This window comes from Dendronephthya gigantea, unplaced genomic scaffold (assembly GCF_004324835.1).
Source record: "Dendronephthya gigantea isolate DGI-Jeju-01 unplaced genomic scaffold, DenGig_1.0 000131F, whole genome shotgun sequence".
NCBI classification, from domain to species: domain Eukaryota; kingdom Metazoa; phylum Cnidaria; class Anthozoa; order Malacalcyonacea; family Nephtheidae; genus Dendronephthya; species Dendronephthya gigantea.
The window spans coordinates 195102-220072 of record NW_021163141.1 but is presented as its reverse complement, the minus strand read 5'-3'; the positions used below and the strand labels follow the sequence as shown (position 1 = coordinate 220072).

The 24971-nt window shown below is 36.6% G+C and overlaps 2 protein-coding genes, 1 long non-coding RNA gene and 2 other non-coding genes across 5 annotated transcripts; 3 read left to right on the top strand and 2 right to left on the bottom strand.

Moving 5' to 3' along the window:
* The first annotated feature begins 1141 nt into the window (after window positions 1-1141).
* Trnas-aga lies at window positions 1142-1214 on the top strand. Its single transcript has one exon. It is a non-coding gene; the product is annotated as a tRNA-Ser (tRNA).
* Window positions 1215-2717: 1503 nt separating this feature from the next.
* Window positions 2718-2790, bottom strand: Trnas-aga. The gene has a single exon. It is a non-coding gene; the product is annotated as a tRNA-Ser (tRNA).
* A 4398-nt stretch (window positions 2791-7188) lies between these two features.
* LOC114536160 lies at window positions 7189-9106 on the top strand. Its single transcript, XR_003688403.1, has 3 exons — window positions 7189-7383; window positions 8352-8464; window positions 9075-9106. It is a non-coding gene; the product is annotated as an uncharacterized LOC114536160 (long non-coding RNA).
* Window positions 9107-9110: 4 nt separating this feature from the next.
* LOC114536151 (histone acetyltransferase KAT7-like) lies at window positions 9111-15785 on the top strand (the record flags this gene model as incomplete). Its single annotated transcript, XM_028557502.1, has 12 exons — window positions 9111-9153; window positions 9292-9705; window positions 9863-10008; window positions 10482-10559; window positions 11211-11504; window positions 12043-12222; window positions 12661-12750; window positions 12825-12965; window positions 13044-13137; window positions 13916-14062; window positions 14259-14365; window positions 15454-15785. Coding segments are annotated over 12 exons (1848 nt in total), but the record flags the coding sequence as incomplete, so codon positions are not given.
* A 3406-nt stretch (window positions 15786-19191) lies between these two features.
* Window positions 19192-23838, bottom strand: LOC114536150. Its single transcript, XM_028557501.1, has 4 exons — window positions 23741-23838; window positions 22616-23651; window positions 20152-20200; window positions 19192-19281 (listed from the first exon to the last, which is right to left on the bottom strand). The coding sequence occupies exons 2-4, from the start codon at window positions 23584-23586 to the stop codon at window positions 19192-19194; spliced, it is 1110 nt and encodes a 369-aa protein (XP_028413302.1). The 5' UTR covers window positions 23587-23651; window positions 23741-23838.
* Between the last annotated feature and the right edge of the window lie 1133 nt (window positions 23839-24971).

Here is a 24971-nt window from a genome sequence, read left to right as displayed (position 1 = left end):
TATCCCTGTTCCACTGCTTCGACATGCTATTTGTGAATTTAAGCATAATTCCTATGCTCAATTTTAGTGTTTACAGGAAGCATAATTTAGCATTTTAGTGTTTACAGGAAGCATAATTTAGCATTTAATATTTTGATCTTTTTGAAGCAAATGGAATATAAATATTTCATATTCAAAAAATACAAATGTGTGCATATTAACATTTCCATGTATGTACAAGTCATTAAATATATACAAGGTATTAAATATGCAGGGTGTATCAATATCCGCTCTGTTTTACAATACAAAAGCCATTTTAAATTTCCATAGGCCTAAAATCTATGATGGTTTAGCCCAAACGTTTTCAAATTTAACTATTTGAAATTAATCAACAAATGAAATTGGCGATATAAGCAAGTTTTAATACTTTATATGCCGTGTTACCTTTGGAAATCATATATAATTATATATGGATAATAAATAGCATGCCAAAAGTACTTACGAATCAATAAATATGTCCCCCCATGCCAAAAGTACTTCGACTGAATCAATAAGTATGTTCCCGAATTCCAGAAATCGTGCAATTGCAACTGTTAGTGAGTGGTGTGCTTCCATGTTAGTTCGTTTCGGTCATCCGACAATCACCGAAGATGTCAACAAACACTAATAGTTCATAATCGTGATCTGTTCACTTATCCGACGATTTCCGAAGATGTGGACATTTAGACGGACGCGGACACTTTTCAGCTAACATAGCGGTTAGCCGCGCATGCGCAGCGGCTACCCACAAAAACACATATTACACATAACCCCACAAGTTAACACATGGCTCAATTAAGAGCAAAAGTACACATATATATATTATATATATATATATATATATATATATATATATATATATATATATATATATATATATATATATATATATATATATATATATATATATATATATATATAATATATATATATATATATATATATAAGGTGTATTTGTTCTTCTGCACAAGTATGACCAACCGGGCAAGCAGAAAATTCTACTTGACCGCGGTGGGAATCGAACCCGCGACCTTCGCATTTCTAGAACGATGCTCTACCGTCTGAGCAACAAGGCCAAGTTGGGAACGACTGTGATACAGTCGATCACAGTCGTTCCCAACTTGGCCTTGTAGCTCAGACGGTAGAGCATCGTTCTAGAAATGCGAAGGTCGCGGGTTCGATTCCCACCGAGGTCAAGTAGAATTTTCTGCTTGCCCGGTTGGTCATACTTGTGCAGAAGAACAAATACACCTTACATAAATATCCACAAGTGAACACAGGGCTCAATTGAGAGCAAAAACGTACAAATATATCAACATTTGCAGATGTAACTGCATAACGACATGTAAAAGGACGAAACTCCGCATTGTCAATAACAACTTAACCAAATCACAGTCGTTCCCAGCTTGGCCTTGTAGCTCAGACGGTAGAGCATCGTTCTAGAAATGCGAAGGTCGCGGGTTCGATTCCCACCGCGGTCAAGTAGAATTTTCTGCTTGCCCGGTTGGTCATACTTGTGCAGAAGAACAAATACACCTTACATAAATATCCACAAGTGAACACATGGCTCAATTGAGAGCAAAAACGTACAAATATATCAACATTTGCAGATGTAACTGCATAACGACATGTAAAAGGACGAAACTCCGCATTGTCAATAACAACTTAACCAAATCACAGTCGTTCCCAACTTGGCCTTGTAGCTCAGACGGTAGAGCATCGTTCTAGAAATGCGAAGGTCGCGGGTTCGATTCCCACCGCGGTCAAGTAGAATTTTCTGCTTGCCCGGTTGGTCATACTTGTGCAGAAGAACAAATACACCTTACATAAATATCCACAAGTGAACACATGGCTCAATTGAGAGCAAAAACGTACAAATATATCAACATTTGCAGATGTAACTGCATAACGACATGTAAAAGGACGAAACTCCGCATTGTCAATAACAACTTAACCAAATCACAAGTCGTTCCCAACTGGCCTTGTAGCTCAGACGGTAGAGCATCGTTCTAGAAATGCGAAGGTCGCGGGTTCGATTCCCACCGCGGTCAAGTAGAATTTTCTGCTTGCCCGGTTGGTCATACTTGTGCAGAAGAACAAATACACCTTACATAAATATCCACAAGTGAACACATGGCTCAATTGAGAGCAAAAACGTACAAATATATCAACATTTGCAGATGTAACTGCATAACGACATGTAAAAGGACGAAACTCCGCATTGTCAATAACAACTTAACCAAATCACAGTCGTTCCCAACTTGGCCTTGTAGCTCAGACGGTAGAGCATCGTTCTAGAAATGCGAAGGTCGCGGGTTCGATTCCCACCGCGGTCAAGTAGAATTTTCTGCTTGCCCGGTTGGTCATACTTGTGCAGAAGAACAAAGACACCTTACATATATATATCCACAAGTGAACACATGGCTCAATTGAGAGCAAAAACGTACATATATATATATATATATATATATATATATATATATATATATATATATATATATATATATATATATATATATATGCATATATATATATATATATATAATATATATATATATATATATATATAGTATATATATATATATGTACTTTTGCTCTTAATTGAGCCATGTGTTCACTTGTGGGGTTATGTGTAATATGTGTTTTTATATGTTCTTTCTACACAAGTATAACCAACCGGGCAAGCAGAAAATTCTACTTGACCCCGGTGGGAATCGAACCCGCGACCTTCGCATTTCTAGAACGATGCTCTACCGTCTGAGCTACAAGGCCAAGTTGGGAACGACTGTGATCTTAAGATGTTATATATATATATATATATATATATATATAAATATATATATATATATATATATATATATACACAATAAAAATGGTACTCGGGAAAGGGAGGGACTTTTTTAATAGGATATGACACCGAGTGGCGGCCTGCCATGGTAAGCAGAAAAATCTACTTGACCAGGGCAGGATTTGAACCCGCGGCCTTCGCATGTGGTTCAACACAGAACTACCAAAGGCCGCGGCTTCAAATCCTGCCATGGTCAAGTAGATTTTTCTGCTTACCATGGCAGGCCGCCACTCAGTGTCATATCCTACTATATATATATATATATATATATAATATAATAATATATATATATAATATATATACATATATATATATATAATATAATATATATATATTAATTATATTATATATATATATATATATATTAAACATGATTTGCTCCATTTGCAACACAGGTGATAATATAGGCAAAATGTTCTCCGTGTTTACTATACTCACCCTTGACGGGCATATTCAAACCTAAGAATGCAAATTTGTCCCTTTCCCAGCTCACATATATATATATATATAAAATAATATATATATATATATATATATATATATATATATTTATTTATTTCATCTTAAAACAGTATTAGCTGCTACTTAAAGTTTCATGCTTCTTGCAATCATCAGGCAACTGTTCATAGTTCAGTTCAGTTTGGTGACGTTACTCACTAACGGTTTTTTAACGCACGCGCGTGTCCGTTGGTTTCGTACGCGCTCGTGAATTTTCCCGCGTGGAATTTTTCTGCATGGCGGCATTTCGCGAAAAGTTCTGATCTTCGATTAAGGCTTTTCTTTGCCTTTAAAAGGCACAACTTTTCCTCCGTACATAGCCTACAGTGTTTTCCGCCTGCCGAATAAGCTGGGGCACGCTTTAATATAGACCATTTTATTGTATAGTCCTTCCCTTTCGTTGTTAAACGACTTCTTATGGTTCCCATACCTCTCTTTGAATCTGTTTGCCGTCATGCGGATGCACTCTTTCATGTCTTGACTGTCATTTGTTGTTATCACCGCCTTGTAAACAATGCTTTTCGTTTCGCACTTTCCTTGGAGTGGACATTCGGTGGGCACTCTACATTTACACAATTTCTCGGAATTTTCCGCTGAATTTTCGGTTTTCGCAAGAACGCGTTTATTGTGTTTCGAGATAGCCTAAATTTGAGCCTAATCGGCTACGGGGGACCAAAGGAAAAATCCTAATTTTGGTCACTTGTGTGAAATATAAAAATTGGGTTGAAAATACGTCGAAATGATGCTAAACTAACTACAATTGCATTCTTTCATGAAAACAATACATTTGAACACAAAAAATCTATCTCGAAACACAATAAACGCGTTCTTGCGAAAACCGAAAATTCAGCGGAAAATTCCGAGAAATTGTGTAAATGTAGAGTGCCCACCGAATGTCCACTCCAAAGAAAAGTGCGAAACGAAAAGCATTGTTTACAAGGCGGTGATAACAACAAATGACAGTCAAGACATGAAAGAGTGCATCGGCATGACGGCAAACAGATTCAAAGAGAGGTATGGGAACCATAAGAAGTCGTTTAACAACCCACAATACGAGAACGAGACGGAACTTTCCAAATATGTATGGAAATTAAAGAACGCTGGGAAGGACTATACAATAAAATGGTCTATATTAAAGCGTGCCCCAGCTTATTCGGCAGGCGGAAAACACTGTAGGCTATGTACGGAGGAAAAGTTGTGCCTTTTAAAGGCAAAGAAAAGCCTTAATCGAAGATCAGAACTTTTCGCGAAATGCCGCCATGCAGAAAAGTTCCACGCGGGAAAATTCACGAGCGCGTACGAAACCAACGGACACGCTCGTGCGTTAAAAAACCGTTAGTGAGTAACGTCACCAAACTGAACTGAACTACACAGCCAAAAATTGATCAGGTTGTCACATCAGGCGTGAGCAATGTTGTGCTGCACCCTGGGAACAGTATTGTTAACAATGTTGTTGAAGCTTGTTGAATCATCAATGTTGATGCAATGTTGTTGTAACAAGTTGCGACAACAATGATGATTCAACAAGCTTCAATAACATTGTTAACAATACTGTTCACAGGGTGCAGCACAACATTGCTCACTCCTGCTTTTAACAACTTTTATCATTCACTTTATAGTATTCTCAATTTTGATTGGTTAATTTACCTGCAGTTAACTGCGTGCAAATAATACTCAGCTGCAAATAATACTCTGAGCATGCGCATTAATGTCAATTTTATAAACAATGGCGACTCGCTTTGCCGAACTGTCCGATAAAACGAACTCAAAATTGAAAATTGAGTGGTGAATGAATTGAAAATTGAGTGGTGAATGATAAAACAATTATTGAACTCGGTTCTCGCAAAATATCGTGATTTGTCGGTGGCTCGCAGATCAATTATTTGCCTCTGCCTTCGGCATCGGCAAATAATTTATCTGCTCGCCACCGACAAATCACGATATTTTGCTCGACCTCGTCCAATAATTGATAAGTATCAACATGATGATTTTTACGCGTGTATGAACAGTTGCCTGGTGATTGCAAGAAGCATGAAACTTTAAGTAGCAGCTAATACTGTTTTAAGATTAAATAAATAAATATCGCTCTACAAAAATTGTGTTGAGCACTCTTCAATCTACAACAGATAAAAAGCATTTGTTATATATATTTTATATTTATATATATATATATATATATATATATATATATATATTTATATATATATATATATATATATATATATATATATATATATATATATCCAAATCCAAAATTTATCCAAAATAAATTTTGAGTTGCAACACAGGTAATAATATAGGCAAAAATGTTCTCCATGTTTACCATACTTACCCTTGACGGGCATATTCAAACCTAAGAATGCAAATTTGTTCCTTTCCCTCACCCACACCTAGGCACTCATAATTTACACTTATATTGACATAAATTAATTAACATTTTATATAGTAGAGGTGACCTGATTGATCAGCTAATAAATTGGTTTCTTAATTTGCACAAATGTACTTTCAAAAGTGCATTATAATTTGCAATATGTTAACTTATACCCTATATTTTGGTTTTCCACCATGCACTAGCATTTATATTTTATCAGAGCTATTTGTGCAAAGGTTGGATCAAACAAAAAGTATAGCAAAAGCAGTGAAGAAATAAAGTCCTGACCTTCAAATGTTTCTGGTCATCAGGCATAAGAGTAGAGTTCCAAGTACCCAAGCTTATCACTTGTAAGAATATTTCAGGCTAAAAGTAATGAACATGGCTGGAAGTGCTTATCTGATCATTTGAACTTGAGGTGAAATTTTTTTATTGAAAGTACTTACTTACATGCATGTACATACATGTTTCAGCATTCAACGCACCTTGGTACATCTATACATGAGATGACTATCGTATTTATGCACATATGTTAGCTCTCAACAACCGCATGTGGTTCAACACAGAGCCGTCTACGTGTATAGACATGCGCAAAGCATAGTGGCTGGCCAGAGCTAGTGCTCAAACGACCACAAGGGAAGTGAGCTTTGATGTTAACAAGCGTGGGTGGGTAGGTCCCAATGTTAACATCAATTCGAGACTATACTGGCAGTTATATAAATAATGGACGCTGGATCACGCTGTCCCTGCCTAACTGACCATAAGAAAGGCTTTGTTTCGATTTGCCTGAAATATTAAAGTTCATAAGCCTCAAAAAAAAAACATTAAGGTTTTAATTTTACAGAAAAAAATTAAGCATACATTTTCGATCAGATCAATTGGTATATCAATTTCTTCTCCCTGGACATTGCATTTCTCCATCACTTTCAATTCCAATTTTTTCTGGAGACAGGCAGTTTAGTACATTCATTGACAATTTTCTACCGAAACCCTGCAGCTTTTCTCCGGATAATTCGGTTTAATGAAATTTGATTAACAAACATGACATTTGCTGACAATAGTGTAGAATATATGGACCATTGGAATGAAAATCTATTTTAATAAACTTATAAAATAAATATATCTTTATGATTCGACCACCGTGTTATCTTGATTGTAGTTTCCAGTCCCAGACCGAAAGAAGGGTTTGCACCAACATTTTTGATTGGTTAGCACAATCGATTTTTTTACAACAAGGTACTTGATTGGACTGTTTGATAGAAATGTGAAGTTCCACGACCCGTGAAAGAACATGGCGGCCAGATTAGAGTGCGATATGCATTGCTTGCTGATATTTTTAATAATTAAAGTGTGATGGTTGTTCATTGCAAAAATAAACGATTATCGCCGCGAGAATTAAATTAAGGAGTGATTTAGGCAAAGATATTTTCGTTATTACCTTATTTTTTCAGTTTTTACCAGTGAAGTTGACTGGTTTGTACTCACTCGGTGTTATACTGTGTAAAAGCAGTAAAACTGTGCCGTCACTGCTGTGTATCAATAATCATGGCAAGGAATCGCGTCTGCAACATTTGTGAAAAGTCAATAACTTTACATGGACAGAGTGATTTGAAAAATACAATGACTTGCTCATCCTGTAGTGACATTTGTAAGTGTCAGGGTTTTGTTTCATACCTCATTATAACGAATCACCTATATATGTGCCCAGTGACCAGTGTGGTGTGTACTAACTCACCAACATATCACAGTGTGCTGTCCAAGTTTATAACAAATACTGTTAAACATAGCATTAGATAATATGGTACAACTGAAGTCTGAGAAGCAGTTGTTATTGCAAAGAAAGGTGACACTTTTTAGATTGTATGCCATGTTTTTAACTGACAGCCTCCACAGGAAAACAGTTTGTTGTCAATAACTTTTTTTTCGACAACTGATAGTTGTAGACAACTAACTGCAATAATCTTTCTTTCATGCAGTAATAATTTCATCCATTATTGATATTTACATTAATCATATGTGCAATCATTTGTGAGCTACAAAAATTATGTAGGGAAGGCTAAAAATAAGAAAGTCCAAGTTCGAGAGGCAGCACGGTGGATTTAATGTACACCAAATTGTCTAAAACTTTGATAGTTCCTGAAACATTACACAAACTTACAGCCTATGATAATGAATTAAGATTGAAGCCGTCGTCCATTTTTGTGCGCAATACGTACTTGTTTTAGGTGGTGTTTGAAAATAACTCTTCCTACATTTCAATACAAAATTTTTCATTCAATTATTTCCAGTGTTAAGGTGTTCAAGAGACCTTAAAATACCTTATATCAACACAAGTTTTGCAAAATGCAAAATTTTAAGTTTATGGACATTTCAACAATTGTCTGATTTTTTTATACACCCTGTATATTACAATTTTGTAACTCCACACCAAAGATCTTTGGCGTATGCCAAACTCTATCAATGCACCAACATTATTTGGCCTGAGCAAAAAGGAAATTTAAACTTGCAATTAAGTGCTTTGGAATGCCAGAAACAACCTTTCAACCTCCCACGCTTATCAAACTATGCTTTTTTAGCACATTTTTTTGTTAATGGACACTTTCTTGTAATTTACAGTCCATTTCATGTGCCTTGAACTACCTAAAGAAATTCACCAAGTTATATGTTCATATCCATGGCAATGCAATGATTGTAAATCATGTGAAGTATGCAAAAGTGATAAAAATGAGGTAGATGTGTAATAGATCATCTATTCAGTTTATAGTATTCTGAATTTTCATTGCTTGATCAATTTACTTATCAATGTATGGGTTTATGCAAATAATAATCTGAGCATGCACATTTGTTAAAAGGGTTGCTTAGCTGCATTTAATAATACTCTTAGCATGTTCATTGATGTCCATTTTTTCAAAGCAATGTGGTGGCTTCTGTGGCTATATGATTTTTCAAGCATGTTTTATGAAACATAAACACTGAAATTTCTAAACAAATGAAACACAGCCATCAATGTTTTTTTTGCCAATATTTTGAAGCAATTCAACAACTGTAAAGACTCTATACCTACCTGAAAAATGTTCCTGCAAAAATGCTTTGAAAGCTTTAGCCATTACCAAAATCCATTATTGCAGATAAATTATTTGCCTCACATACAGTATAAGTATTAAAATAATTGATCTGTTTGCCAATGATAATTAAATCAAAATATTTTGCTTGACCTTGTTCACTAGTTGATCTTATCCTTGCTAGTAATTCTTGCATTTTGCACATCTTGCAATATATAATTCCACTGTGGACCACACATTGGGTTTAAGAAAACATATGTATTACGCTTGATTTTAGAAAAAGCTTCTGTGCTGTGATGGATGTGACAAAAATCATACATTTTGTTTAAAGCCACAATTGGATAAACCTCCAAAAGGTATGTACGTACATAATTGACTGTGTATAGTATAATTTCAGACCATTGGTCCTCCAATTTGAGAGCTAAAAATTTAAGACATACGGTCTTCCAGCTGTCATTCAAATGTGCATTTTCTTCCGAAACTTTCATTGACAGAGGAATGGATATGTCCAAAATGCAATTTGGCTGAGAAAAAAGAATCCATCAAGAATTCGCCTAAGGCTAATAAGTCGCCGTATCGAACTTCACAATCTACTCCTACTAGACCACTAAGTTTAAAAGGACCATTCACGAAATCGCCACCAAAACACGGTAGTAATTCACACAGTTCACCGAATCAAATAAATGCTGCACGCCTTGGAAAGCGACAGATATTTGGAAGTCCTCGCAAATCTGGTAGAGATGGCGGTGATTTGGTTGACATATGGGAGTTCAGAGACGATACATCCGAAGGAGAGAAGAAGCTTAAAAGAAAACTCTCCGAGGAATGTTCCACTTCGCCTAAAAAGAAATCAACAAAAAACGAGAGCAACATTCGCCAAGAGAAAACAAAAACCACACCAAAAACAGGTACTTATAACTTGTCTTTTACAAATAACATATAAACTGTATAGGATGAAAATGGGTTACACTATACAATTCACTTACAAGAACAACATCAAAAGAATGTTTCACAAATATGCTTTTCTGCCTAAGAAACCGGTAAATTTTATTTTACCATATATAGGCGAAAAGGGGAGAAAACATTATAATTTTCATAGAACTTGCCCGACGCCGGGATGCGATGGATCGGGTCATGCTACTGGTGTACTTTTGTCGCATCACACGCCATCGGGATGTCCTATACTTCGTTCGAAGAAGAAAAAACGACAGGTTTGTTACTGATAATCAGGGCCATGGCGAAGGAGGGTACTGGGTGTGTCGGACTCTTCCCAAGTTCGTTGTCAAGCATAATATTCGAAAACTTCTTCGGATAAAATTTAGCTACTTTGATTCACCATTGAACGACTCAAAATAACTTTTTAAGTTATTTTCAGTGGAGAGTTCTTTTAGTTTAATAGTGTACCCGTATAGTCATCAGGTTTAAAGACATTTCTGATAATTCCTTGCGGCTTGATTTTAGATCTTCCTTTCCAGCAACATACGATCCGCGTTTTTTCTTTTTATCAAAAAATTTCTCATCATCGCCACTTTCATGCGATTCCTGCTGATTAGTTCACTGTTATATATAGCTAAGTCCTGCATGAGTGGAGTTTTTGCTTTTATCGTGTCCTTTTCACAACTTGTGCAATTCTGAATCATTTTGTCTGAGAACAACAAAGTTATGTATGTCTTTATCATTTTAGCGAAGAGAGGAGAAGAGTTCGCCAAAGAAATTCCAAAAACATTCCAAATCTCCTACAAGACGAAGCCAAAGGAAGCCGGTAGGAAGTTTCAGAGATTTATATTATTAATGTAAATTTATATTATTACATTTATATTATTAACTCTTTTCATATGGTTGAAACGGTTAAAGCCTGGATTTGAAATTTTAAAATGATTTTTTCTAATATTCCAATGCGGTTAAAGCATAATGTCCCAACTAACTATAAGCTAGGAGTCGCTTAAGATTTAGAACTCATTTTAAAATATGTTTAACTGCTGCTGTAGTGTGATGTTACTGATTGAAATATTAGATCTTGTGCTAGACACGTACTACTGCAAATTTTCTCAACATCTATGCTGTGAAAATATGCTTTACCCAGATTGTTTCCATACTATATCCATATATGAAATAGCATTTATAGTATGAATATTATAAACTTCCATACTATTTCCAACTAGCATCCATACTATTGTCACCTCATAAGCGCTATAGTTACGAACGTACTAACTATGCCCGTTAACAATTGTGAGGACTCGCAGGAGAATCTGTGTGTCTCAAAACATTACGATTTTGCGCTCGGTTTGGTCAAGTTGATTTTGGAAAATTATATACTAAAGATAGCTCATCCGTTGTTTTTTTCGCCCAGGACTATGCTGCATACTTATAGTGTGTTGTCCTTATGAAAGTGACACTTTTTTTCTTTTGGTAGATTCCAGCTTCGAACGAATTTCATCTAACCCATTCGCTTAAAGTGAGCGTACCATCTTTATCCAAGTTACAAACTAAAAGCTGCCGAGAGAGACATGAAAATAAACCCCGTGTCGAGAATTCGAAGACTGCAACGTGTGAAACAAAGACACCGGTGACAAGGACTCCTATCTCAGCCGCTAATTACAACAAATCATCGTTTAGCAAAGAGGAAGAAGAGCATTTGAAAGAACTAGTGACTGAATACGACTTTAATATGTTCATGAGAGCCAAAGAGAAGGCTGCAAAGATGGTGGTAAGATTTGCATCCAATAACATTTACATTTTTAAACAGTTTAGGTGATCCATACATGACATCGTTTCTCCACCATGCAGCTCAGCAAATACGACTTGCTACGGTAAACGTCTGGTCAGGTTTTTCCGAATTTCCCTTTGCATTTATGTATCAGTGTACGTGTGTTATATTTCCAAATCTAACCTTCAATTATACTTACTATTTCACCGTCGATGTCATTATAACGAATATTGTTTCCGAATATTGAAACAATATTTCAGTAATGAATATTGTTTCTTTGACCATACAGTGTATTTTAAAAATCATTTGTGTGAGACCACTCCATTTACTGAAACCCGTCTTTAAATGAAAAGACGGAGCAGTCAAGCTAAAATTTGTAAAAGTTTTTTTTACTCCAAGCCTTGCTCTTACAGACGTTCTGCAGGTTTTCGAGACACCGAAGTCGTTAACCTCGACAAATTTCTGGTGGATTATCAAATTTAGTAAAATAATTTTTCAAAGGACAACTGGTTAGACACATTTTCTTTTCCTCTGTCAGGGAACCTTTGAACCAACCAGCACAAGTTGTAATGTACGTCGTATTGAATTCGGTATATACGATATCGATGCCTGGTACTCATCTCCCTATCCGCAGGAGTATTTCCATCTTCCGAAAGTTTATGTGTGCGAATTTTGTCTGAAGTACATGAAAAGTTTGACCATCTCAAGAAGACACATGGTAAGTGTTATTATGCTGTTATATCTGTAAACTGCTTCCGCGTCTTCGCGACCTTAATTCCTTTCATTAATCTGCCCTAGTCCGCGTTGTCGGTGTACCATCGTCGTACACATGCTTGCTTGCACTCGTGCGTGGAAATATTTGGGTGTGATGATGTCACTGAACAAAATAATTGTTGGTCCACTTGGTATTTTACCGCAACTTCTTTAAATATTTTGGTTGAACTGACGCATGAACAACAAGTTTCAAAGTTAAAAGCTTACAACGTTCTTTGTGATATAACGATTTCCATATATATTCGGTTAACCTCTATATCGAAACATGCTAAGGAAATTGAAGGCCCTCTAGAGTTGACAGTTGATACTTGTACAATCATTTCTGCTGTTAGCGCGCCCGGGAATTAACACACACCAAACATGTTTTCATTTTTTTATGAAGGCAAAGTGTACGTGGCGTTACCCGCCAGGGGATGAAATCTATCGCAAAGGGAATATTTCTTTCTTCGAAGTTGACGGCAAGAAAGAAAAGGTAGCCATTTGGTGGACGCCACGCGGCCCACGCCATATATAGTCGTTACACATATTTTATTGGCATTCTTTCAGACCTATTGTCAAAACCTCTGCTTGCTGGCTAAACTTTTTTTGGACCATAAAACCCTCTATTACGACGTGGAACCTTTTCTGTTTTACATTCTGACGCAACGTGATAACACAGGATGCCATTTAGTTGGATATTTTTCAAAGGTAAAATGACGTTTTATTTCCGAACCCGCCTTCGATCGCCTTCGTTGTTTATAATAGCGCGTTCTTATGCTATTTTAGGAGAAAAAGTCCCGTCTGAACTACAACGTTTCCTGCATATTATGCCTCCCACCGTATATGCGACGTGGGTTTGGAAAAATGTTGGTCGCGTTCAGTAAGTGCAAAAATGCATGTTGTTATATAGGTGCTGTGTATTTTAAATGTGATTGGTTCATTCGTAGTCACATGATTTTAAATAAATGCGGAAAACAAGTGAAAAATTTAAAAGTTTAAATAAAATTGTTGTGTAACATGCATGTTTTTTTCTTATCTAACAAAACACTTATTGTACACACATTCAGACTCAAAGCTCACTCAAAGCCCACTCTTTCCCTCGGGAGCATATATTAAGTGTATATTGTTACTTGTGAGCATCAGGGGATATTACATATATGCATGTTGTCTTTACCAGCATCTTGGTTTTCCAGAATTATTAGATGATGTAAAAAAAACGTAAAAGGATCGTAAGTAATCACCGGGGAAGAATATAAGTTAAATATTCCAATCGCTTTTATCCATATATCATATATAGAACGATTGCCAATTCCTGAGAAACAAGATAGAAAATAATTCTGTTGATAGTCAAAATAATATTTTAAAAAACGGTTTGAGAATATAACATGGATATAAATTCACCAGAATTTTCTGTCCTGCCTGTGTTTTAATAGTTTTTAATCTTTTGTATGCCTTATAAGAATTGCTTTTCGGAGTTTGCTTCTTTCTATACTTCGTTAAAAATTGTCTCGTGATATAAATGATTTTATACCACCTCAGTTGAATTAATTACTATTTTGTGGCACTTCACTCGATGTAGGTAAATTCTAAAGGTTTTTAAAGGGTCTTAATTTCGAGTGGAATTATACACGTCTGATATTATTTGCTTTCCGTTTAAGGTTACTTATTGTCGCGAACTGAGTGTAAAACAGGCTCTCCTGAGAGACCTTTATCAGATCTTGGTCTGATAAGTTACAGAAGTTATTGGACCGAGATAGTCCTTGGATTCCTGAACGATAACAATGATGACGCTGTCTCTATAAAAGGTATGAGCATATTCCCTCCCTAGACGCAAAAATCCGCCAAATTTAATCGGCGCGGAATTATTCCGGCCCTGTTTTTTTATTTTAGGATAATTTTTCACATTTATCTCTGCAATCCCAACGGATTTTTTTAAAAAATTTTTCACCAGACTTAGCCCAGCCTTTCCACTTAGTCTACGGGTGTTTGTTCTCCTTTTAGACATTAGTGCACTGACAGGAATTAACACCGCTGATCTTATCAGTACTTTGCAATATCTGGGAATGCTCAAGTATTGGAAAGGCAGCCATATTATTTTGAAACGTGAAGTATGTCGTACTTGTGTGCATCCATTTTTTATATACTTAATATAGTCGGTCTATAGCTGTAAACTTAATAGAGGGCTCACGATTTATGACGCAGGCAGCTCGATGAAGCGCATGCATATATATGCGAAGAAATGTATATTGATATTTGCGCAATATAAATTAATAAATTATTATTATTATTATTAAATTATGAAATGTCCATCGTGCAATGCACGTCAAAAGGTATGCAACCCTACGACCGGGTTGCTATTTTTTGTTGCTAAAAAGGCAATTTCACAGCTTCTCGTGCACTGATATGGAAAGCAGCTGAATCGTGATAGCGGTTTAACCACGCAAATGGAACGGCAATATCAGGTTGAAAGCGAAGATTCTCTGCAACATTGAAACGGTTGTAAGGATTATTGAAACGTGCTTCAGAAAGCATGTTGATTAATTTCACATCGCTTATTTTAAATATATGTAAAAATCAGAATTCTTAGGCCCTGCGTATTTACACTATATACTGGATTCGCAATGTCACATGTCAAACGACGTTTTACGCGCCAAAAGTATGATTGCATGTTTGCTATATTGGTGGTTGTAAAATTGTACAAATTTTACAAATTACTATTTGTAAAATTATTATATAAATACGCGCTTACCTACCATTCGGCTGTTACGATTTTTGTATTTTCCGTTTTGAGATCTAAAATCAATATATTAAAAAAACTCCACGTTTTAGGAATTTCATGAATCAAAAGATTTTATGCATGGAAGAAAATAGGCGTAGAAAAGTATGAACCTTGTTTTGTAATGAAACGTAAAATGGTACCGGTTAACCCTTCATGTAATAATGTCATTCTCGTGATACTCTTTTATCATCTAACAGGAAACCTAGCTCTGTTGAAAAACTTTTATCTTGTATATCATGCATTTTGACATGTATCCAAAGATGTACGGATCTACTTATAGTTGTTTGCTATATGAAGCGTTTTTTTCGCAAAGCGAATTTACTATGGTTACTGTACAGTTGTTCGAAATGGTTGCTCCGTGGGGAAGTATCGTCTGTGGAAAACTGATTTTTAGTATTATTCATCTCTTACATATAGGACATTCTTAAGGAATATCAAGACAAAATAAGAAATCGTCCGCCAAATTATGGCGCAGTTGATCCAAACTGCCTGAAATGGACACCGCCTGACCAGAGGGAGGAAAAATCGTGAGGGAAACAAAAACTCTTCTCTTACATGAAGACGAAATGTTGATGATAGAAAGGCTTCTCTGATTATGCGTAAAGCATCGTGACAACGGAGACAAAAACAAACTTCTCCGATTGACGGGATAATTTGAGAACAAATAAACATTTTGCCGTGTTAAAATTTACGGGTATATGTGTTCAAGGTAGATGCAAGCCAAAGTAGGGAGAGATCCCTGGCTTTGGGGGAGGACGCGTTTAAGGAGCGTCTGGCGACATTCCAAGCGGCAAAATTTACATTTTTAGGCTTCTAAATATTCTGAAAAGTAGAGGTTCCGTGCTGGAGGTTTGGGCATGATCTGGGCAAACCTCCAGGTTTGTTGTGGGTAGCCCGTTTGCGGGCTAACCACTATGCTACACGCAAAAAACGATGAGCGATGATGCATGTCTGTCCGCCGGGTTTGTTTATCTACGAAAGAGACTGGGCACAGCCGAAATTTTGTCAGTCTGATCGGTGTAAACTGGCTTCAACTTTCAGATAAATTAATCGCAGAAATGGTATTTCATTGGTATTTCATTGATTATTCTTATGTCTACTTTGTTATAACTGAATCCAACTAGCAAACTAGCCCATTTTTGCCTTTGCGTATAGCATTAGAACGTAAAACTAAGCATCATGCAGTTGATTTCACGCCATTATTGCGGCCTGTCATTTGACATCGAACAACACTTGAAAATCTTTGCCAATGCTTTGGAGGCTACCCACATGTATGCATTGCATACCTATTTTTTTTTCTTGTAATTAATAAAATGAGTGATGAATGAAGATTTTACCAAAATTTGACGATCAGCCAGGGCGAAATCTTCAAACATCAGGACTACTGTTGATTCCTACCTGTACGAGCAACGTCACAAGATTATTTGAGTTTGTTGTCAGGCAACCAATTTAGGCAACCTCGTACCGAGAGCATTTTGACGTCGTCCTAAATGTGCAGACTAGTCCCTAGTCCTCCTTAGCGTGCCTTGCATTCTTGTGACGTCACCGGTTTGAACGCGCGGGAGGGGACCAGAGGACTAGCACAAAATGTCAGTAATAATTCTTAATTCACAATGGCTGTAAGAAAATTTTTCTGAAGCAATACTAATCTCAAAATATTTGCATCAGGAAGCTTTCGTCCAATTGGATAATGCTTTTCTATGGCTTTCTAAAGAACGAAGCTATGCTATTGGTTAAAACAGAATTTATTGTAAAGTTCAGCCAATGAAAATCATTTTTGCGAGGAGCTGCGACACTACCCCAAATTTTTGAAATCTCAACATTTTGTGCTAGGAGCCTAAGCCTCTCAGCGCGGGCTTATTCGCGGGCTACCCTACATAATTAACAACGCGCGTTTACAAGGCCTGGGACTAGGCTGTCCTAAATGTGGAGGTAAAATTCCCTGGGTACGAGGTTGATTGTTCTACGAGGCAGGTTTTCTAGGGATATTTTAGGGCATAATTTTCTCGCAAATTACCTAACCCTACCTGTACCCCCTGAATTTGCAGGGGTAAATGTACGTGAGGTCAATCTCAGTAATCGGCTAAACTCGTAGCCAAAGCCTTCAGGGAAGGAGCACGCGCGCGATGTCGAACGTGACGACAAAAAACAAGAATGGTTTGGCATTGTCGCCCAACTTTGAAGATGGCGACCAAGTTATCGTTTCATTTCATAGAGTTCACTAGTTTGCTACTGTAAGAACTAGTGCTGTTTGCGGTATGGATAATGCGATACAAGGATTCAGTAATTTTTATTGTGTTACGAAATTCCGTTAATTTCGAATTAATGTAATTTTCACGCTAACAGAATACCAACCTATTTACTATTTATTTTGTGTTTATTGTTCCTTAAGACACTAAATTATTCAAAAAATCTAAAAGGGCGGTCAAGTCCAAGTGTAAGGAATGGAGAGTTACATGGGCTTGCTTGCATATCAATTTTCAAACACGTGTTAATCCAATACTGATTTTGAGAAATATGATGTACCTATGGCTATGAACATCACTTGGGTTTTCAAAGTACTTTAAAAAAATAGAATATTGAGAAGGACTGAAACAATGCGAAACTCGGTGTCATTTGCAGAAGACTTCTGCCCTCAAATGTCAGTAAAATCACCAACAATTAGCATGAAGGAAGGAATTTCCTCGCAGTCGGTGGCAAGCATGAATGCATAGGACTGCCAACGAAAATTTAACAGAATTGGCACCTATAGTTTTCATTTTTAGTTGTTTTAGTTAGTTGTTTTAGTTAACTGTAGTTTGCAGTTTACAAGTATACAACTAATTCAATGACAGTTGCTTTACAAATCACCAAACCCTAAACTCTGAGCGTGCTGGAGAGATGATGGATTATTGCTTCTTTGACTTGGAGGTATGGGAACTCACAACAGAAAACCCACATGCTTCGAGGGCGATTTAGACTATGTGCACACGGTGACGTTTTCGAGGGTTTTAATCCTCGTTTTTATGCTAAAACGGTCTCAACTGCCCAGCCTCCTCCGCAGGCCTTGGTTGCCTCATTGGAAGCTTACCATTTTGAGAGCCAGCGTGTTTGTAACCCTCCCATGAGACAACGAGGGCCTGCGGAGAAGACAGTCAAACACCGTCAATTTACAATAGAAGTTGAAGGTAATTTAACATATTATCCTCTTGGATCTTGTGGACAGGAGTCCACTCAAAACGTTAAAATAGACAAAAACGATTTTGAAAACGCTGGGAAACAACGCTCGTGTGCACACAGCCTTAGTGACTTTAGGGATCTGACTAGGTAACACCCGTCATCCCTTGCGTGCTTAGAGTTCAAGCTTTAGGGTATTGAAAGAAAAACCTTATAAATGAATGAGCTATATATAAAAATGTAGATCGGTTCAAAAATAGCGTGATACAATAGTATTTTTAGTCCAGCACCATCTCGCCGTTCAATTTATCCGAATGGCATGTAATTTTAGCCCTTTTTGGCAAAGTATACATTGTCATTGATCGCAAAATAACTCGAACGGAAGACAACAGCTTCCGGAAACGTAAGTACCGATGGAAACATTGGAAATTTGAAACATTTGAAATATGTAACAGAAATATTGTGTAGCATAGGCGCCATTGTACTTTTTGCTGATTTGCATGCATGAAGAAAAGACCCTTTAACACGATGTGAGCGGCACATGTGCCAATAGATTCGATTTTTTGAAAATTTAACAATCTCATAGGAAATATTTTACACTGTCACTGGTCCACTGATCTCGCAAGAAAAGACTATTACAAAAGTTGCAGTTTGATAATTTGTCGAGAAAGTGATCCCGTGCTTCGTTTGTAGCTGTCCACAACTCGAATATTGCACAGCGTTCTACTGTACAAAATCTGGTTTTATATCCTTATATGCAAATGTTTTAAAGAGACCACATATCTTCGCCACTTGAACCGCTGATCTCTTCGAAATTCTCGTAAACTGCAACATTTAAAAACTATTTAATTTGCTCCGAAGAACTGATATTGTCAACTTACAGATAGAATCGATGGATTAAATATTATTTTCTTTTTTGGTTGAGCCGAAAGTCTTTGTTTTAGCGTCTCGTTTTCTTGTTTGAGAGTTTCCCTTTCCCCTTTGAGTCTTTGATTCTCACTAGTTAATTGCTGGATTGTCTGTTTTAATTTTTTCACATCTGCATTGACGTCTTGTAGAAAGGTCAGTTTTTATTTGTACAACTTGATTCTACAAAATGTTTAAAAAAGGAAGATGATTTGACAAAGGACACAGGTAAAATTCCTTACACAATACTCTGGTTGCATGGAGAAAATCCTTAATCTTGAGCTGCTCCATAATCCATATCCACTTTAGTAATATTGATTCGTCATGTAAAGTCAACTGATATGACTGTATCACGCTATACTATGAAGCCAATGGCGACCATGTTTTAAATGGTCACATTTAAATTCACAACGTATTGCACACTACATATTTACAACATAGCCTAGCCAATTTCAAAAGGGGAGCCATATTTCATAGACCATTCGGTCAGTGGGAGGCAAATTTGAGGGTGGGCAAATTTTCCAACAACTTTAGGGTAACGCTGGTACACAAATGTTAGTATTAAAAATGCTCGTATTATTGGGCAATGTAAAAAAGGCGAATCCTATTATCAACTATCCTAATACTAAATCTTATTTTCTGACAAATCAATCAATATTTAAGAGCTGTTTGTATGGTCACGCTTGCGGGGATAAAATTCTAACCAAAGAGACTTGCGAAGCCAGCAGAGACACAATCTAAGATGCTGTTCATCAGCAGGATAATAACGTACTACTCCTGAGAATCATTTTCTTAAAAAGTTGTTAAATTATCCCGGTAGGCGAGATCACATCAAGAGGCCCTGAGACAAAAAGTTTTCCATGAAAATGGCATATTTTTAATAAGCAAAATAGTTGGGCGAGTTAAAAGAGTCTGTTGTTTCTTGGAATAACAACAACATAAAAAATTAGATGAAAAGATTAAAGGCTATAAATATAATATGACACGAGATAATAGTGTAAATATGTACTACCTACTGTATAAGAATATATATCTAATAAAACATTTACATACCATAGCCTTTTTAATTTTTTCTGCAACTATTTCATCTTCAGAGAGTAACCTTTGGGAACAATTAAACATTTATTAGATTTTGAAGTCTTAGCACAATTGTCAAACTGTCTCATGGACAATTGTAGCTGGACTTTACTTGAACCTTTTAGTACTAAAAGAAATAGTATAAATGGTAGTTCAATTAAAACTGCCACCCCAACTTGAAGACTTAAACTTTTCCTGACATTTAAAAGCTTTCAATGTTGTTAAAAAATTGTGTGGAGGTTTACCAAATGTTTATGTGCAACTAAGTCATTCATTATGCCAACTGTTCACTTCAAAGTTGTTGATTGTGTGGTCATGTAGTATATATTTGCTATGAGATTTTAAAGTGGGTACAGGATGATTACAAAATGGATTTAGATTTTCAGGGCATATAACAGACCAAGCAGTTGTTATTAAAGCCATTACCCTTGATTTCAAATTGCATACAAAGTGACCAGAAATGTTTATTTGCCACTCCAAAGATGTGGATGATGAAGCTTCCAATACAAAAGTTCTGATTCACTTATTATTGTGTCATCATAGAACAATGGAACAAACTGGATGAGCTCAGTACTTGGCAATGAACATACCAACAAATGCTCTAAGTAATGTTTGAAATGCAAATTGAAATCAAGAGTAATGATGTGCCCACAATAGAAGATAAGATTACAGTTGCAACCACAGTGTCCAATGCTAATGGATAAACTATTAAACTTGCAGACCACATGCAAAGCCTAGACAAGAGCACAAAAATAGATACCACATCTGTCATTGTTGCAAGGTCATTTTAGATAGGCAGTTACAATGGTCTTACTGTAGCCAGTTGTTGTTGCTCTTTAATTATATTGTTTTTAAATTAAAGGTTGGCAGTAGACCTTCAAAGTGACCAATCTCTAGAACGCCTAGGCTTATGCTTTAAACTTTAGTATGCTACTCAAACTGCATAACCATACGCAACTGGTTGTAGACAGCCTTGATATCAATTTCCACCAGATTGCATTTTTTTTCAACATAGTAAAAATGCTTGAAAGGCAATGAAAGTGAACAAATGAAGGGAAACTGTAAGACTCAGGTTTAATTTATAAAAATAGGTTAGACCAAAGTATGGACAATTTTAAACAGTTCTAAAAACACTAATGGATACTGCTATGACAATCTCAACTATTTCAAGAATGATTACTTTTTAATTGCAAGTATAACAAATAAATTCAGAAAAAAAGTAGCAGATTATCATTTGTGAGAACAACAGTAAAGATAAAATAATGCTGTCTCTATGAACAATTTGTCAGGCATGAGAGAAGTTTGTACGCAGGATATGATATCTGGTTTATCTGGTTATAAGGTTTCTTGACAAATGCAAGCAAATGTTACTTTCTATTGAATAAACCAAACTAGTGTTCAATGTCATTGCAAAGCAAATAGTCCCATTTTTCTTGCATGCACTTCTGCCTCCTATGCAGATGTACTAATATAGCAGACCAGACCCAATATAATCATATAAACATTCAATTAATATAACATACATAGTGTACTTGTAAACCAGATACAGCTAGCATTTCATTGATGCCTCAGATAGCCCAAGTTGCATATTATGGACTGCCAGTAGCATTGCTTTTTCAAAGTTTAAAAAGTTTACTAAAGATATTTCAAGTTGAAAAGACAAACAACTTGTGTTTACATTGTCCTAAATAAAACTGCAATTTAGCTGCGAATTTTCCTTGTTCCTTTTAGTCATTTAATACCACCAAAAATTAACACATTCAAATTTCGCACATTAGACGTAAATTGCAATGCCAACGAAATAATTTTATGTCAAAAAAAGCTAAAAACTTTTGCAATATCCTGAACAGGAAATAAGTCATGACAAAATAAACAAATCGAATGCCAATATTTTGAGTATCACAGAAAACGACATAAAATAATCAAAACAAACTGTGTTAACTGAATATTTATAACCGCACCTCAATAATATTGAAATTTGAAGAGAGATACTGACTGTATATATATGTATAAAAAATAATCTTATTATCAACTTAGGCTGCTTTATTTGTACATAGATTATTTATGAAGATATGACAATCGAGTGGATTTTTACACATTTTCACCAAATTCTTCGAGTTCTTGGCATACTCACCATATAAACACATTTATGCAACGACTGATGTGTTTAGTTGTGCAATAGACATCAACCGTGTTTTCAAATGTTGTGAAAGGGAATTTGCAAATATATACACAGATAAACTTTTCTATTAAGATCGCTTTTGTTATGGAAAATAACCGTTACAATTAACCATAATTGTGTTCCTCGCTGCAGTCGCGAGGAAAGCGTCTGCTCTAAACAACACATGACAATCATAACACGTTTACGATACAAAACAAACCCCATCTCTGATTGCAAACATTTCGTAGGTTTCTTAAAATACAATTTCTCAAAGCTTACCTCAACGTGGCTTCGTCTGCCAGGGCCCCCACAAATTCGTTTGTCAAATTCTCGCAATTCTCTGGTCCAGACGAATTATTTATGATCATATCCCTACCGCTGTTATCTAGCTTTGAGGAACCTGGGTTTCCGGCATGCTCGCCAGCATTTGTTGTAGGGTTTCTTTCGTCAAAATACTTAGTTTCACCGACTGTATTCGCCCGTGTATGTCCATCTTGTGAAGGCAGCTCAAAGTTAGTGTCCGCTGGTTTAGAAATAGCACCACTACTTACGCTAGAATCAAGTAAATTTCGAGTTGAACTAACAGTTTCGTGTTCCACTCTGTCATTAAGGTCTGAACTGTAGCCCGGTAGGTCTGCTAGAATTTGTTCGGCCGAAGGCGGTGGGCATTTTACGAAATCCCAACATCTCCAGCGACCCCTAGTGTACGGTTTACTGTCATAACGCGGAATTTTTACAACTTTAAACCGCGATGTACCGTTTCCATTGCCAGATGAATGTGTTAAAGTAGACTCAAGATTTGTCTCCTCCTCCTCAAGGAATTCACTTTCATTAAGTTCGTCTAAATCATCATAGCCGTTGCTATCACCGCGAGACCGACCTTCTTTCGGCTCAATACTCGTTACCTGAAATGAGATTTTCTTCTTCGGCTGCACATTATTGATCGCTGTTGTATCAGTCTTAGACGTGCTATTGTTTTGTTCAAATACCCCAACATTTTCGGCGCTATGCTGCTCGCCATATAAATAACCCTCATCCGGTCTAGTTTCGACATCATAGTCTGATTTTATGCTTGTGATTTGAAAGCTCGTTGTCTTTTTTGGTTCTACAGTTGTATCGATACTAACCGATGGCTGTTCAAGGTCAGTGCTTTCTTTTGATGCATTCCACACAGGCTTTTCTTCTACGATGTGAGCAACATTAGTAGAGTCGTCCACACCAGTGCTATGTGAGGGTTGTTGATCACTCATATCCCTTCATAATTCTTCCCAACTACGACTCGAAAAGCTAAGCGACGAAGCTCATTCCGAGCACTCTGCCACAAAATCAAGTCAATTATTTAAATCAAATTTATACACAAACTATAAAACGTATGTAAAGGCCAGCAAACGAAGAATATATCACCTGAACTAAAACTATCTGTACTCCATGTTTTGAGTCTTTCCGAAGGTGACGTTGGCGCTTCACTGAACTTGCCGCCAGATTCCTTCCGCTCGCGCGGTTATTTTCTTGTGTACGTGTTCAGTCACTTCATTTTCCGATGATTGAACGTCAAATATCTAAATAACCTGTAAGCCACCAGTTTCAATATTTATCATACTGGAAGAATTGCTACACTTTTACCTATTTCTCTGTTTTCTTCCACTGTTCTATTCCACTCCAACTCCAAGGCCAAGCTTGAGTTGTCAGGTTGCGGTGCTGACGCCCAGGAGGTGACGGTGAGTCGATCGACCACCACAATAGTAAAACGATTAGGTACGCAACAACATTTAGAGACAGCTTGCAATGCAATCCGTTTGAGAACAATTTCAAATATAGCGTCGTAATGTCGTTGCTAAGACCACACCCAGAGTGCAACCTAAGGACAGGCCAGGGGGGTGAGGCTAAAGATAAGAAAAGAAGATAGGATGTCAAGTGTGTTCATAGTTTACCAAAGTTTGGTAGATTAATTAATAGAAATTTTTCATTGTGATCTCACCTTCTTCTAAAAGCGCTGCACTACTGCTTAACGTTTTTAAAGTTTCGACCCAGGTTTTCTCAACGGGCTACTTCTCCGTTGCGGCGAACATGTTCGGCTGCTGCAATAGACCTTTTTTCATAATGACGCCAAACTCCACAAAACTATCGAGCCAATCAAACTTCTCGTAACATCATACTTTCCGCGTTTGACGTCATTATAAGAAAGGTCTATAGAGTACGATCGGCGTTAATATGAACGAAGGCCAGTTGTCCAGGGGTCAACTTTTGAGGAACTCTCTGTCAACTGGTACTCCCGATTCAGTGTTCTGATTGGCTCGGAATGACTAAGTATGCTGTGTATATAGTTCAGTGAAACATTGTCAAAATTCGTTACTTCTTTCAACAGATTGGTAGTCCAGGTTTATTAATATCGATGATTGTACTCGAGTATACTCGATATATACCGGAACGATAATTGCTCATTAAAATTAGAACGTTATGGTTGGATGAAACCAAGATGGCGGCAATTGACTTGCAAACTTTTGAAATTCATGAACGGTTAAACAGTCGCAAATAGAAAACTTTATATTTCACTCACAATACAAACATTGATTTATTCATCCACTTAAAAGTTGTGGACATGTTTAAAAAAGACTTTATTCACACTAACAACTTC

Excerpts from the sequence above, each read along its gene's own strand:
- LOC114536150 (XM_028557501.1), bottom strand. The coding sequence starts at position 23,586 with ATGAGTGATCAACAACCCTCACATAGCACTGGTGTGGACGACTCTACT. Across the intron at positions 20,201-22,615 it reads GCAGACGAAGCCACGTTGAG|GTTACTCTCTGAAGATGAAA; the intron begins GTAAGCTTTGAG and ends TTGTTCCCAAAG. Across the intron at positions 19,282-20,151 it reads AAAAAATTAAAAAGGCTATG|AATCAAGTTGTACAAATAAA; the intron begins GTATGTAAATGT and ends AACATTTTGTAG.